This window comes from Protobothrops mucrosquamatus, unplaced genomic scaffold (genome assembly GCF_001527695.2).
Source record: "Protobothrops mucrosquamatus isolate PMUCROS unplaced genomic scaffold, P.Mucros_1.0 scaffold397, whole genome shotgun sequence".
Classification (NCBI taxonomy): Eukaryota; Metazoa; Chordata; class Lepidosauria; order Squamata; family Viperidae; genus Protobothrops; species Protobothrops mucrosquamatus.
In genome coordinates, this window is record NW_015386728.1 from 295230 (window position 1) to 309883 (window position 14654).

The 14654-nt window shown below is 45.7% G+C and overlaps 1 protein-coding gene across 1 annotated transcript in view; it reads left to right on the forward strand.

The window, feature by feature from the left end:
- Positions 1–14654, forward strand: part of DVL1 (dishevelled segment polarity protein 1) — a 43201-nt gene that overhangs the window by 14206 nt on the left and 14341 nt on the right. Inside the window, exons 2-6 of the mRNA XM_029284160.1 lie at positions 3640–3709; positions 6519–6640; positions 9378–9478; positions 9858–9860; positions 14340–14478. Of these exons, the coding sequence (XP_029139993.1) occupies positions 3640–3709; positions 6519–6640; positions 9378–9478; positions 9858–9860; positions 14340–14478 (435 nt within the window). The remainder of the gene's footprint in view (positions 1–3639; positions 3710–6518; positions 6641–9377; positions 9479–9857; positions 9861–14339; positions 14479–14654) is intronic.

The window sequence follows — 14654 nt, forward strand, 5'->3', positions numbered from 1 at the left end:
CATTTTTGAAGGGTTGTTTTTTAAGGGGTGTGTGTGGAGAATGAACTTGGGGCTGGAGGATCTTCCTGCCTTTTTGGTGAGAAATGGCCCACTCACACCCTTCTGAACTTAGGATCGCAAGCAGTCTTCCCCCCCCCCCCCCATGCTTTTCAGTGTGTGAGTTATTTTAGGATGGTTGTAGCTACTGAAAAAAAAACCCCGTTCAAGTCTAAAAGGAGCTAGCTAATCCAGTCAAACCTCTGGTTTCTCCAGCCCAAGAGTTGTCACTGCCAGATATGATAGATGTGATAGGGGACATGGTGTGGTTTCTTTTCTCTCTTTCTCTCTCCAGACTGAATTGCCATCAGGATGCATCATGACAGGATCTGCTCCTGTATAAATGGGAAATTTTGGTAAAGCAGTCACAAATTTTTGATTCCCCCCCTTTTCGTGTATGTGTGTGTGTGTGTGGGGGGGGGCTAATGGTGAGAATATTTTTATTAATCACGAGGGAGTCATGGGTGCAAGTGGAAAAAGAAATTGTACATTAGCATCAGTTTTGGCCTTGGACCTTTTGGCCAATAGAAGTACAGTAGCTCAACTTTGGCACATGGGTGGGATTTTCAACAGAACTGAATCAGAATGCAAAGAACAGTGTTGCTTGTTGATGGATAAAACTCCTTGCCAGAAACAGGCTAATGCAAATCCTCAATTGAAACAACCCTTGGATTAGCACACGTGGACATTCTGCTTATTAATAAATATCGCTTCCTCTTATTACTCCATTAAACAGGGTTTACAACAACCCCAGGCGTTTTGTAATTTTAGCTAGAGAATCAAAGATTCTTGTGCCAAACTTGGCAATCTGTTGCGTAAAGTTTGGCACTTGTTCTTGTGTTGGGTTATGTTCCAATACTCTAATGAACTTTTTGGAGTTGCTGGTACAGGAGAGGAACAGAATGAATGTCCCATTGAGAGGATCAGGCAGTGTGTTTTGACTGCCCTCTCTCTCTTCTCTTTTCTGTCCCAACAACTCCATTTTATGCCAAAACCCATCTTTGCCACTCTACCAGCCCTGTCTTACTGGGGCACAATGGTTTTCAGTGGTGCCTATGCTCTGTGAAATGCCCTTTGATAAACTGGTCCTTTCCTTCCCACCTTGGCAGAAACGGCTTTAGCTAAAGTAAAATTCTAAAGGTATCGCCTGGCCTTGGGGCAAAACTAGTTCTCTGCTGTTATCTGACAGATTTGAATAATAATAACTGCTTTTCTTGATTATTTTTTTTTTGAGCTAGTTAATGGCATTGCGTGCCTGAACAAGAAACCTGAAGGACAGCATTAAGAGAGCTCAGCCTATCCCAAAATGTCTTTCTCCCAGCTTTTCCATGGAGGAGAGAAAAAAAAGCTGATTGAAAAAGGCAGTCCTTACCAATTGCCAAGCATTTGTTTCATTTTTTTAAAAAAATACACTAATCAAAGTTCTCTTGAGCAGTTAATAGTAAAATACAGTACAGTCTGACTAAAACATATATAATCAAATGCAATTAAATACAAAATAAAACACCCTATAAGCTAGGCAGGTATGGTGCTCAGTCAGGTGAGCTTTTGTGTGTGTGTGTGATCTTGGCTGCTTTATTGAGGTAAAAAGCAGTTGCGTCAGTTGTGGCATATTTGTATAAATGGAGATGGGGAAGCAGATTTGGACGGAAACCTTAGGAGAAGACTGCATAGTGATATGTGTCTGGGGAATTCAGAAAAAGGAAGAACATGGTAACTATTTTTTCTTAGCAGAGGGTTGAAGCAGATGACCTTTGAGATTCCTTATAACCAAATATTTTGTATAGGATGTTGAAACTGCTGTTGGAAGAGAAAAATCAAGAGAGAGAAATTGACTTGGTGGTGGCTTTTCCACCTTCAGAAGGTTGTAACCTCAGCTTGGCTGGGAGAGCCTGTGAATTAACTCCTCTCCTCTCCCTGGAATCTCTCACAGCACTTTTTGGGGTGGAGGAAAAAGAAGAAGAAGAAGAAGAAGAAGCCGGGGCTATTTTAAGAATTGGATGTTCTCTTGGCTTGCCTGTAATTGCTACTAGAAGAAAATGAAAGTGGAGCTGGCAACCACAGGGGAAGGGTTTACCCTTGTTAAATGGCAGAAATTTAATTGATGGCTGCTTGGAGTTTTTAAGCCTCTGAGTGTTATCCTCCCCTTTCCATCAGCAGTGGTGAGGACTGATGGGCTCTGGAGTTCCACATGTGGATAAGGACGCCAGCCTCTTGCAATTCACTCCCCCACGTGGTTCATTTTGCAATATAAAGCTAAAAAAGATTCATTTCAGGAGTTCTCTGCAGCACTCTAAATTCATTAATGAAACAAAGATGGGTAAACCTCATTGGACATAGCCAATGTATTAAATATTAATATTTAAGTTAGTGTTTAGCGTTTGTCTTTAAAAATGGCAATACACCGAGTTGAACTCGGCTCTCGGCTTGTCACTACCTCCTTCCAGAACCCTTTCCAAACATCCCAGTTTGGTTTAGATCCTCAGATTCTTCTGGTGTTCTCACATCCTTGTACTTGGATGGAAGACCACCAGGAGATCCTGGACCACAGGCTAGCCTGACAGCTTGATCTGGAAGGAATCGTTACCCTCCTTTGTGCTTGACTTGACCTTCGATGTCTTTGCGTTGGGAAGAGAGGCTGAGTCAGAAGTCAAAGCTTTGTCTTCACCAGACTGGGAGAGTTTTCAAGATGTTGTCTATGGTCCCCTTTATAGGAAGGCTGACATTTCTGATTTCACCATGCTGAGACCAAACCTCCCTGGGTGGTGCCCAGACACGAGTGTGATGCCTGAAATTGTGAAAAAGCTGCTTGATCAGGTTCAGCCTCTTATCACTAAATGCCACCTTCGTTCCGCCTGGTTGCCTGGCAGGAATTCCTTTTTGCCCTAAGCGAGTGGCGTTTTCTGTACAGGCCTGTGCAGATTTGCCACTTGCCCCAGACAGGGGAATAAAGTGAAAAGAGACATAGGTGCCGTGCTCTCTTCTGCCGGCTTCCTTCCCACGCTGTCTTCAAGCGAATGATGTTTCCTTTTCTTTCCACAAGGGCTTAGAGAGGCTTCCAAAAGAGGGTGAGACGATGCAAGGCCCTTTTTTTTTTTTTTTTTTGCTCATTCAGGGGATTAAGTTGTTCCTGTGTCACAAAGAAAAGGGGGACAACCTATTATCCAAAGCACCTGAACGGTAGGTCAAGAAGTAATTATTAAAGAGAGAACCCAACCTAGAACTAAGGAGAAATTGCCGGATAGTTAGAGCGATTAATCAGCGGAACGGCTTGCCTTCAGAAGCTGTGGGTGCTCCATCACTGGAGGTTTTTAAGAAAAGACTGGACAGCCATTTGTCTGAAACGGTACAGGGTCTCTTGCCTGATCAGGGGGTTGTTAGACTATAGAAGACCTCCCAAATCCCTTCCAACTCTGTTATTCTGTGTATTTGTGATGCAGTAAAATAAACGCAGCCCAGTTGTCACCACTGACCCTGACATTCTAACATTTGAACCTTTGTGGGCTCCTGTCTCACCTTTTACCTATGCTTTGTTAGGTTTATCATCCAATGGAAAGCCTTGATGTTTCTTTTTTCTTTCTTTCTTTCTTTCTTTTCTCCCAGGGTGGTAAAGGAAGAGATCTCGGATGACAACGCAAAGCTCCCGTGTTTCAACGGACGTGTCGTGTCCTGGGTACGTGGAGCCACTTCTGCCCAGATCATTTATGCGGGCAAAAGACGCAATTGGGGGCGGGTCTCTACAAAATGGGACCCATCACTTGCCAGGTCTTGGGTGCATCTGATATATCTCTAGAAGAGAAAACCCACGAGACACAAGAGGATGCAAGGACAGGTGACCATTAGCTGTTCCCCCAGCCACAACTCTGAGGGGCAAGCCTCTCACCAGATGCTGAGTTCTTTTTGCTCCGATGACGAATTCTTCCCTTCGTGTTCTGTGGCAAACGCCCACCTCGCCTCACTGCGGGGTCTGTCCGCAGCCCGTTCTAAATGCCTCGCTAATTGCCTTCAATGGTTTGCGATTTTGATCCCCGCTTTTGAAAGCCTCCTCCAATTTTCGGCGCATGAATCCATGCGCCAGCCACCCTGCTGAGGTTGACTTTGTTTGCCGAAAAGCCCCTTGTCTGTCTGGGGCGGCGTGCCGGCTGACACAGGTTGCGCACAGTGGGTTGGCCATTGTAGGCAATTTTCTGTTTCATCGGCTGCAATAACGGAATGTCATTTTTTTTTCCCCCTCTTGGGAAAAACCCCAGCTGATTCGCCGCTTTGGCTTTGGCACTAGTTCCTGATTGGCCAAGGATGATGTCATGCTTTTTTTTTTTTTTACCAACAACCGCATCCCGCCATCCAGGGTGGTACTCCCGCCCCCCGCAAGACTCCGTGGTATGATTCTCCTTTTCACGAGCATGGTTCTTTCCCAGGTCTGCTACTGATTCCGATAAATGGATAAAATCTATTCGGCTTTAGATTGTTCCGAAAAACAGCAAGGCAGAGGGATGGGTGAAAAACAGTTCGCAAGCAATCCATCATGGAGTAACAATGGCTTTCTCTGAACGGAAGGAAACACATACTTTAGCACGGTGGCCTGTTCCATAGAGAATTGTCCCTTAGAGCTGATCTTGTCTTGTACAGCCCCAAACCTCGGTCTCCGATGTTTAAGTCTTAATCTAAATCTAGATTATGGTAGTCTTAGATGGCTATGCGTTGGAAAAATAAAAGCACACTGTGTTCTTTATATGATTAAAACCCATGCAAGCTCTCACATTGTGTTTTATATGGGTTGGCTTTGCCCTTTGCACGTGCCCAGGATCCCTGCAACGGGCAAAGCCTTAGCTTTAAATTCTCAATTTGTCCAGCAAAGTATTAAGCCTTGGTTTTCTGTCCCTTTACAAATTAGAATTGGCGGGTCTTCAGATCTTTTAAAAGACATTACCTACCCACTTTACAGCATATTTTTAGAACAACAAAAACTAGATTATTATTTTTTAAGGGTGTGTGTGGATTTTGGCTCACTAACTTGACTGCTCCAATCTCTGTATTTTTTTTCCCTCCAGTCCTATCGTTTTTTTCTCTCTACGCTCATTTGTCTTGTTAGTCTTTAAATGAAGACGTCATTCACGCCCACCTCAAAAAACCACCTACATTGAATTCTCACTCTCTCTTGGGGAAGCATTTCCCTGTTAGGGACCTAATAGGGAAGAAGAAAAAACACATGTAACATTTGCATTTTTCTTTGATTTCCCCCCCCTCCCCTCCTCCTTTTAATTCACGCAAACCTTTTCATCAGCAAAAACGATGCCAGAGGGGTAGATGGTCCCCTGGTATTTTCCCCGCCATTCTGTCAATCCACCTCTTTGACATTTCTTCCCGATGAACATTTTTCCCTGCAGATCAGCTCGGGGAATATCAATTTTATGCCTTCTGTCACTGGCGGGTTTTGCCTTTAGTATTCTTTTAACATTTCCCCAGGGGTTACTCTTTCGAAACTGGGGAGAGGCGGGCTTCGCCGGGATGAGAAAACATGCAGCTATTTTGTGCTGAACCTCATTATAGTATGAGCATGGAAGAAAGACTGGCTTTGGGAAGGGCATCTGTTCGGGCGAGACATCTCTCAGGCTGGAAGATAAACAGACACAACTGAGACTCAGACTAGCTTTGAATACAGTCCTGCTTCTTGTGCCGTGAGCGATAAAGTAATAATAATAATAATAATAATAATAATAATAATAATAATAATAATAATAATAATGATAAAGTTGGAAGAGACCTTGGAGGTCATCTAGTCCAACCCCCTGCTCAGGCAGGAAACCCTATACCATTCTAGACAAATGGCTGTCCAGTTTCTTCTTAAAAACTTCCAGTGTTGGAGCATTCACCACTTCTGGAGGCAGGTTGTTCCACTGGTTAATTGTTCTCACTGTCAGGAAGTTTCTCCTTAGTTCTAGGTTGCTTCTCTCCTTGATTAGTTCCCATCCGTTGCTTCTTGTCCTGCCTTCAGGCGCTTTGGAGAATAGCTTGACTCCCTCTTCTTTGTGGCAGCCCCTGAGATATTGGAAGACTGCTATCATGTCCCCCGTCGTCCTTCTCTTCGTTAAACTAGACATACCCAATTCCAGCAACCGTTCCTTATATGTTTTAGCCTCCAGTCCCCTAATCATCTTTGTTGCTCTTCTCTGAAGTAGCCAACTTGTTATTTGTTTGTTTGTGTGTTTGTATTTCACATTTCTGAATCGCCCATCTTCCTCAGAGAGGGATTCTGTTTGCATCACCTGCAGTTAGAAAGTTTGGATTTCCCTAAGTGCAATTGTTTAGTATCTGGGTCAGACGGGCAATTCTCCTTTTTCGGTCTAGCAAGCCACTCAGGAAGAGACAGAAGTCAGAATGATGGTTAACAAGGCACTCTTTTTCACAGCATGAAGTTGCGGACGGAAGGTGGTGTATCCTCGTCCTGACCTCCTCATTTAATTCACCTCCTTGTCTTGCAGCTGGTCTTGGCCGAGAGCTCCCATTCAGATGGCGGATCGCAGTGCGCAGAAAGCCACGCGGATCTTCCTCCTCCCCTTGAGCGAACCGGAGGCATCGGAGACTCTCGCCCGCCTTCCTTTCAGTATGGTTCGATTTAAACATCTCAACACATGCTCATTCTGCTGCATGCAATATTAACCTGGGCGTATTTTCCAGAGCTTAAAAAAAAAATTGTGGGGAAATGGGGAAATCTGTGGAAGGTGTTGCTCTCTCCACTTCCAGCAGCTGGAATGACCGATGGTCAGGGAAGATGGGAACTGTAGTCCAGCATAAGCTGGAAACCCTCAAGTTGTCCACTCTTTGGGTCTTCTCCCTGAGATGCTGGCTTGCTCTTTGCAAATAATCATTTTTCCGTAGAGAAGACTGTTTCCTACTCTAGTTTGACTGCCTTGGTGAGGGAAGGCGGTGCATGTCATCAGATAGGGAGAAGCAAACAGGGATTGTGTTCAATCACAGGCATCACACAATGATCAGATACGGGCTTAGATGGTAATATCCAATGTGCTGCAGGTTGGATGAATCCCTGTTGCGAAACTCAGCTTTGGAAAAATGCGGGCAACTTTGACTGAGCGACTCTCCCCGCGGACAAAATATTTCCCCTCTATTCAGAATATTTGTTAAAATGGTCAGGCAAAGCTAGTGAAAAGGTGATTGTGCAAAACAGGGCTTGAGAAATAATGTATTCATGGGATATTTCAGAAACATGTCTTTTAACACCTTTTTTTTTTTAAAAAGTCATTGGACGTGGATTTGTGTTCATGCAGATACAGGTAGACCTCGGCTTACGATCGCAATAATAGAGCCCAAATTTTCTATTGCTAAGCAAGGCAGTTGTTAGGAGAGTTTTGCCCCATTTTATGACCTTTTTTTGCCACAGTTATTAAGCAAATCACCACAGTTGTTAAGTGAATCGTACAGTCATTAAGTGAATCTGGCTTCCCCCATTGACTATACTTGTAAACTGGTAAGTTTACAAATGCCACATGCTCTCGAGACACCGCAACCGTCATAAATACATGCCAGTTGCCAAGTGACTGAATTTTGATCCTGTGACCGTGGGGATGTTGCAACGGCCGTAAGTGTGAAAATCCATCATAGGTCACTTTTTTCAGTGCCGTTGTAACTCAAATGGTCACTAAGCAAATGGTTGTAAGTAAAGGACTACCTGCATTGCAGCAGGTCAACATCTGGAGGGTCACAGGTGTCTTTATTCCTACTTCAAACATTCTTATAAAGCAGTTTCTAAAAAGACTAACAGTTTGGCCTGCACTCGGTTTAAAGAGTGGGACAACCTAACCAAGGGTTAACCAGTTGAGTTAAAAATAATGCCGATGATAATAATAAAACAAGGAATCTGATAAAATCAGGAGCTCTGAGTCCAGAACAATCTCTCCACTCCCCCCCCCCTCCTGGGAATGGGTCACACCCAGTGTAGCATTTCCGCCTAGAACAGTTAGAGAGAGAGAGAGAGATTGATTGCTTCAGCCAGCCTGCTTCCTTCTTTTGCAGTGATGTTTCTGCCCTCTCCTGGCTGTTCCTTTGCATGATCTGAGAAGATGGCTTTTTTTTTAGTTTCCCTAAGACAGTGATGGCGAACCTTTTAGAGACTGAGTGCCCAAACTGTAATCCAAAATCCACTTATGCATCACTGAGTGCCGGGTGGGCGTGGCCCATTGGGTGGGTGTGGCCCATTGGGTGGGCGTGGCTACAGTGGTAACGGCAGACTGGTTGGGACTAAAAAGTTCAATCAATCAATTCCAACTTTGCAAGATCTTTTTTTTCCCGCAAGAAGTTGAAATTAATTGATTGAACCTTTTTTTTTTTTTTTTTGCACACAGCGGCGGAGGCCTAAAGCGAAAAGGTTTTATAAAACCCAGCTGAAGGCTTAGGACTGGGGTGACAGCACGTGTGCCCACAGAGAGGGCTCCGAGGGCCGCCTCTGGCACCCGTGCCATAGGTTCGCCACCACTGCCCTAAGACACACATGAACAACTGAAGACTTGCTTTTTGAGTCTGTCTACTACCACATTCACCAGAAGGCGGTGAATGCACTTGTGTGAACGCAGCCGAACAGTAGCAGTTAAAAAGGCCCAGTCATTCCCAAGAAACAGTCACTAAATGAACTGTTGTAAGTTGAGGACTATGTGTATTTGTCTTCATATATTCTTCTTGATATATATACAGGGCTTTTTTTCAGCCGGAACGCGGCGGAACCGCGTTCCGGCACCTTTTTCCGGGCCGGCCGCACCGGGCGCAACATCTGGGGGGGCGCGCTCGCACTCGCAGCTCTCTGCCCCTGCCTGGCTCACAACCGCGGCCATAGGGAGGCTCGGTCGGCGCGCCCCTGGCCCGTTTCCTAGGCGACCCTGCCNCCGTTCGGGCGCCAATCAGCAGGCGGACTGGAGCAGAGGAGGGCGGGGTTTCCCACCAAGCGCGGGAAATAGGCTTGCATTCCTGTTCTCTAAAGGGGCGGTCCTAGGGTTTGATGAGGGCGTGGCCAGGTTTGGGTGGGGGCGTGGCCAGGGGAGGGAGGTGAGTTCCACCACCTTTTCTCTGAGAAAAAAAGCCCTGTATATATATATATATATATATCTGGCCTTGAAGCACATCCACAATTTATAATGGGTTTAGTAGTTGAAGATTTATTAATTGGAAGGAATCTGCTGGCACCTTTTCCAGTTAACACATTTTTATTAAAAGTCGTGAGACTTTGGTTAGCTTATAATAATGGAGATTTATTAAAGGGTTCCATATAAACCATACAGCCTGGCTTAGTGTGTGCACCGCCTTGAATGCCATCTCTCCTTCCTCTTCCCCAGCCCAAACGCCTCAAGCAGCCGAGATGGGCTGGACAACGAAACAGGAACCGAGTCAGTTGTCAGCCACCGGCGGGATCGTCACCGGCGGAGGAACCGAGAAGGTCACGAAGATGGTAAGTTTGGCTCTTCTCCTTTGCCTCTGACGCCTTGGATTGGCCTGCATTTCTGAGATTAGCCGGGAGATTAAAACACATCGTTAAGAGGATTTGCAGAGAAAAATCAGGTCTGAAAAAGAAAAGTTTTTAAGGTGTCCGTGGCAAAGGTCTGGAGCAGCTTCAGCAAACGCCCAGTCCTACAATACCTTCAGAGGCATGTAATGGCTGCAAACAAACATTCCTCATGTGTTCTCAATAAGCAGGCAAGTTCGTATGGGATGTCTAAATTGTTGTGTTTTTTTTTTAAAAAAAAAGCAGGATCTCCTTTTTGACTTTTAACTCCTGGTGCCTTCATGGACCGTTTGGTGGTTGTTTTCCTGGCAAGAAGGTGGAAGTAGTGTGCTGCTGCTTTTGCCCGAGATATTTGTTTAACTTGCCAAACCTCAACAGTCCGGCCTTCGATATTCTCGTCGTCTTCCACCTCTGATTTAATCAGGACTGACCCAATTATTTATACCACCACAATCAGGGGCAAATGGCCTTTTTAGGAGCTAGAAGGCGAAATGACAGGCTGTTTAGGGTTCCCACTTTTCTCTCTTTTCCGCGGGGGTGTGGGGGGGGGGGGTACATTTTTTTTTTTTAGTATTTTAAACATTCCCTCAAGATCTAGAGGGTGTTTTATGTCAATTCCTCCAGCAGCCGGGTCCTCTGCAGCCTTACCCGTGAATGCTAGGATCGAACCTCTCTCAAGTACCAAGTAATCTGGGATTGTTGGTTTGCCTGCACTGCTGTGTGTGTGTGTGTGTGTGTGTGTGAGAGAGAGAGAGAGAGAGAGAGAGAGAGAGAGAGAGAGAGAGAGAGAGAGAGAGAGAGAGAGAGACTCTTTGCGTACTCTTTGTGAGAATGCTGCCCATTTCAGAACCCAGCCTTCTTCGGAACGATGCCCTCTGTAGTTGTCTTCATGCCCTCTTCACTCTTTTTTTCTTTGGAGGGAGCTGTGCCATCTGTGAAGCAGCAGGCAACAGCTCTCTTCTGTCATGCCAGCGTTGGTCTTGGGCACACAGATCCTAAAACAAGCCTGCAGGAGGGGACAAGTCCTTTTCTGCTGAGGAATAATTGCGCTGACAAGGGGGTGGGGGGTGGGGGTATGGAAACAAGCCAGAGATGGGCTGTATTTTCCTCCTGTGCCAAAATCTGCTTTTATCCCTGTTTGGGGTCTAATTAAGGGAGCTCCTGTCTGTGAGTTTGGTGGTGTTTTATTTTACTTTAATGGGAAGCAATATGCCTGCTGTCACAGCAGGACTGAGGGCCGAGTCCCTCACCCTGGTTTGAAACAATAAACGCCGTGCAAGGTTGAGACAATTGACCAATTCTGATTAAAAGGGAAAAGCAGAATACTTAATTGGAAGTTTAGGAGGTCTGTTTGGGGTCCTCATTAGGAACTGAGGCTTCTTTGTAGCTACCAAGCCCGCCTCTTCTGTTTCCTAAAGAGGCGCAGGGGAGGGAAAGCTCTGATTAGAGAGGTAATTAAGAAATGGCGTTTTGTTCAGACGTGGGACATGGATGGGGGTCAAATGTCACCCTCATCATTTCACTGCTTGTTCTCTTCCTGGTCCATTTTCCCCGGGGAAGGCAAGGAGGTGGATTTGACTGTCGGAACCTGGCAATCCATGTTGGGCATCCCCCAAAGGCAGAGGGAATCAGCAGATGGCTGCTTGAAATGTCCGCAGCAAATAATGAGGCGCGACCGGTTGGTCTTTGTGTGTGTGTGTGTGTGTGTGTGTGTGTGTGTGTGTGTGTGTGTGTGTGTGATGGTTTCATTCGTGTCGTATTCAAACCTCCGGCATCTCTCCAACTGGACTCCACATTCAGTTTGATGGGAAAGGGAATTGTTTTCCAGATTTCTTTTTCCTAAAGATGAAGATGTGTTTTAATGGTATTTTCTCTGGCTGGGCATAGCAGCACGGCTTGCATTTATTTATCAATGAAGTGTGTGTGTGTATGAGAGAGAGATTGGGGGGGGGGAGGCACTATCTTCTCTCCAGTTGTCTGCAACCACCTTGGCTTCTTAGCTTCCATTCAGTCTCTCTCCAAGAGGGCATTTTTGACACTTAGGCTGGCTGCTGAACGACCCCAGGTGCATCAACCACAGCCCTGATAACTCTTAGCAGTTTCTGCCACCTTCACAGGAGGAAAGCCTCACCAGAGGAAATTCTCTTGCAACTTAAGAATGAGGCAGAAAAAGCCAGCTTAGTTTCCCGTTGGCGAGGGGAATCCAAACACAGAGATCAGGACAGGAGAAGGACACAGATCTTTGGATAGCCACAGATAGTCTTCTTGCCAAAAGATGCAGGCCTGCATTTCCCTGCTCCCTGCCAGATGATTCTAAGCTTTCTTTTTTTTCCAGCTGAGCCTCTGTTCCCTGAGCTCCTCCTATTTCCTACCCCCCCATCCCTCAGTAATCTTCCCATACGACTTCTTTATCTTGCTGTCCTCTGTGGTCCTCCTGGTTGCATTTTTCTGGCAGACCCCAATGCCTAAATGCCTTAAGGCAGATGCTCAGGATTTCAGGGTCCAGGAGCCCTAACCACCTCATTTAATAGCCAAAGACTGAAGGAGGGTGACTTGCCCATTTAATTATTTTTTTTTAAACTCAGTTTTCCTCCACGTCTTTCTAAGCCGCTTAATAAATGCTGAAGGCCAGAAGGAGGACAAGCGTGAGTCTCTTATCACAGCCTCCCTCCGTCCTACTTCTGGAACTGCCACAGGGGACACAAATCCAGGCAGTAACACGTGGCTCAAATAGTGTGTATTTGTGCCATTCATGCTGTCAGACTCCAAATGTAGCTGAGCGGGGATTTCAAGGCTAGCTGGTGATTAGCAAGGGATGTTAAGAGTTGGGAATCAGCAAAGTTTGGAAGGACGAGTCTTGCTAGGTTATTCTGGCTTTGAAAGGGCCTTTGGTTGCCTATATATCACTTCTCTCTCTCTCTCTCTCTCTCTCTCTCTCTCTCCCTCCCTCCCTCCCTCCCTCCCTCCCTCTCTCTCTCTTTCTTTCTTTTCCTTTTTTTAAGTCTTGCTTCTGTTTCAGCTGTCTGGCTGGAAAGGAATGGTTGATTTCTAGCAGCCCCCCCCCCCCCAAACGGGAATCTCCATTCTGCTTCGCTTATCTCCAAAGTGGGGCATGGCAAATGGGAAATCCTCTAATTGCTACCGGATGGTGGAAATTGGACTGGGGATTAGTTCAGGGATTCCTTTTTAAGGTATCCAAGAGGCTAACTCTCTGGGAAAGCAGGTAGGTTTTGGTCAAGAAGACATAAAAGGGAGTTGAAGGTTTTTCATACTTTGCACCTAGGCGCTTGCAGTCTGCAGGGGAAGCCTTTCGAATTGGCAACTGAGAAGCGATGAGACGCAGGGCCGTTGCGGAGGACTTATAAGTGAATTAGCAGCGCAGCCGTTCTTTTTGTTCTCTGCACCAGCAAAATCCTCAAAACCAAAAACATTTGGCTGTAGCTCTGCCTAATCAAGACACAGCTTATGGGAGGGATCTGTGCTTAAATCCAAACCCTTTGATTTTCACTAGGGCTGGGGATTAAGTCGACTTTTTGCAGAAGTGTGGTGTTTTGTTTTGTTTTTTTTAACAGAGTGAGCAAACAATTTGATTTCTTCCCTGGGGATCCAAAATGTAGCTCCCTTTTCTAAAGACGAGAAGTACCTGGACTGGTACATGATTAACTTGTGGGACTCCCTGCCACAATGTCGCCACTGTTCATTTTAGGGGCTTTATTAGTCCATAAAAAGTTTCCAGTTGCCAATAATTGTAGTTGTTAATTTTTCCCTAAGTTAATTTCGCCATCTCTACTAGTTTGTCATCTTCACCGACCGTTCCTGCAATGTGGGTATTTCAGGGTCTTTTCGTTTTTGAGCATATAGCAATCACACAGCGGTGATCAAATAGAAAAATAGAAAATCCAACCTATTTATAATGATGATGATGATGATGATGATGATGATGATGATGATGATGATGATGATAAAGTTGGAAGGGACCTTGGAGGTCATCTAGTCCAACCCCCAGCTCAGGCAGGAAACCCTATACCATTTTGGACAAATGGCTGTCCAGTTTCTTCTTCAGATTCTGGCTACAGATTCACCCCTTCCCTTTTTCTCTCTCTCCTCCTCCTCCTCCTAGAAATAGACCACGTAAGCAAGTGATGTGGGCCATTAATTCTCTACTAGGTGGGAACAGACCCAGATATTTTTTTCTCTCTTCCTCTGGGGGAAACCAAAAGAATGAGGAATCAGTAGTGGGCTAAGCTGTCCGTGCTTTCCCATCCTGCTCACGTATAAGAGAGATTTCCCTACCCTTGCAATCCGTAAATTCAGTTTGGCAGACCTTCCAGGAAATAAAAAGCATTTGGAGATGCCCAAACTTGCTCACCAGATCAAAGAATAGCAAAGAATGTTCTCTAGACTGAATGCTAAATCCCTTTAGATTCACACTCTCCTGAGTATACTTGTGGTAAGGCTGCTGCTACCTACCAGCAGCAGTGGAGGTAGTTTGAAGTGGTCTACCTCAGGAGCGGGCAACCACGGCAACTTTACAACCTGTGGACTTCAACACCCGCAAGTATAGTAGTTTACCACTCTGTGCAGTAGTTTACTACACTCTAGTTTGTGACTAGGCTCTGTAGTGTAGCTTCTGCTCTTTCCAAAGACCTCAGTTGGCCAAGCAGCAATGGGAATTTCAGTCACTAACCACTACCCTATGCTGTTTGCATCAGGGCAGTTGCACCTGTTGCCCACTTGGTGTCAACCCAGCCCACCCCGATGACCTTTGCCCATTAACCTTTTTGGATTTCTGCAGTCTCTCGCATCAATGGGCATCCGAAACTTGACCGACTCTGGGAGCCTCCACCCGGTTACGATAGCTCCTCCACTGTGATGAGCAGCGAACTCGAATCCAGCAGCTTTGTGGACTCAGACAATGAGGAAAACACCAGCAGGTAAGGAAGTCCTTTGCCACTCCACGACACTTTTCAGGAGTGTTTCTCAGACCTGACCTGGGCAACGGCGGGTTCTATAAATACTCTGGAGCACAAGGTCCACCGTTGCCATTGAGTTAGCTGGCTGGGACTGATGGGAACTGAACTCCAATAAGCCTTTTGAAGGTGCCACAGGT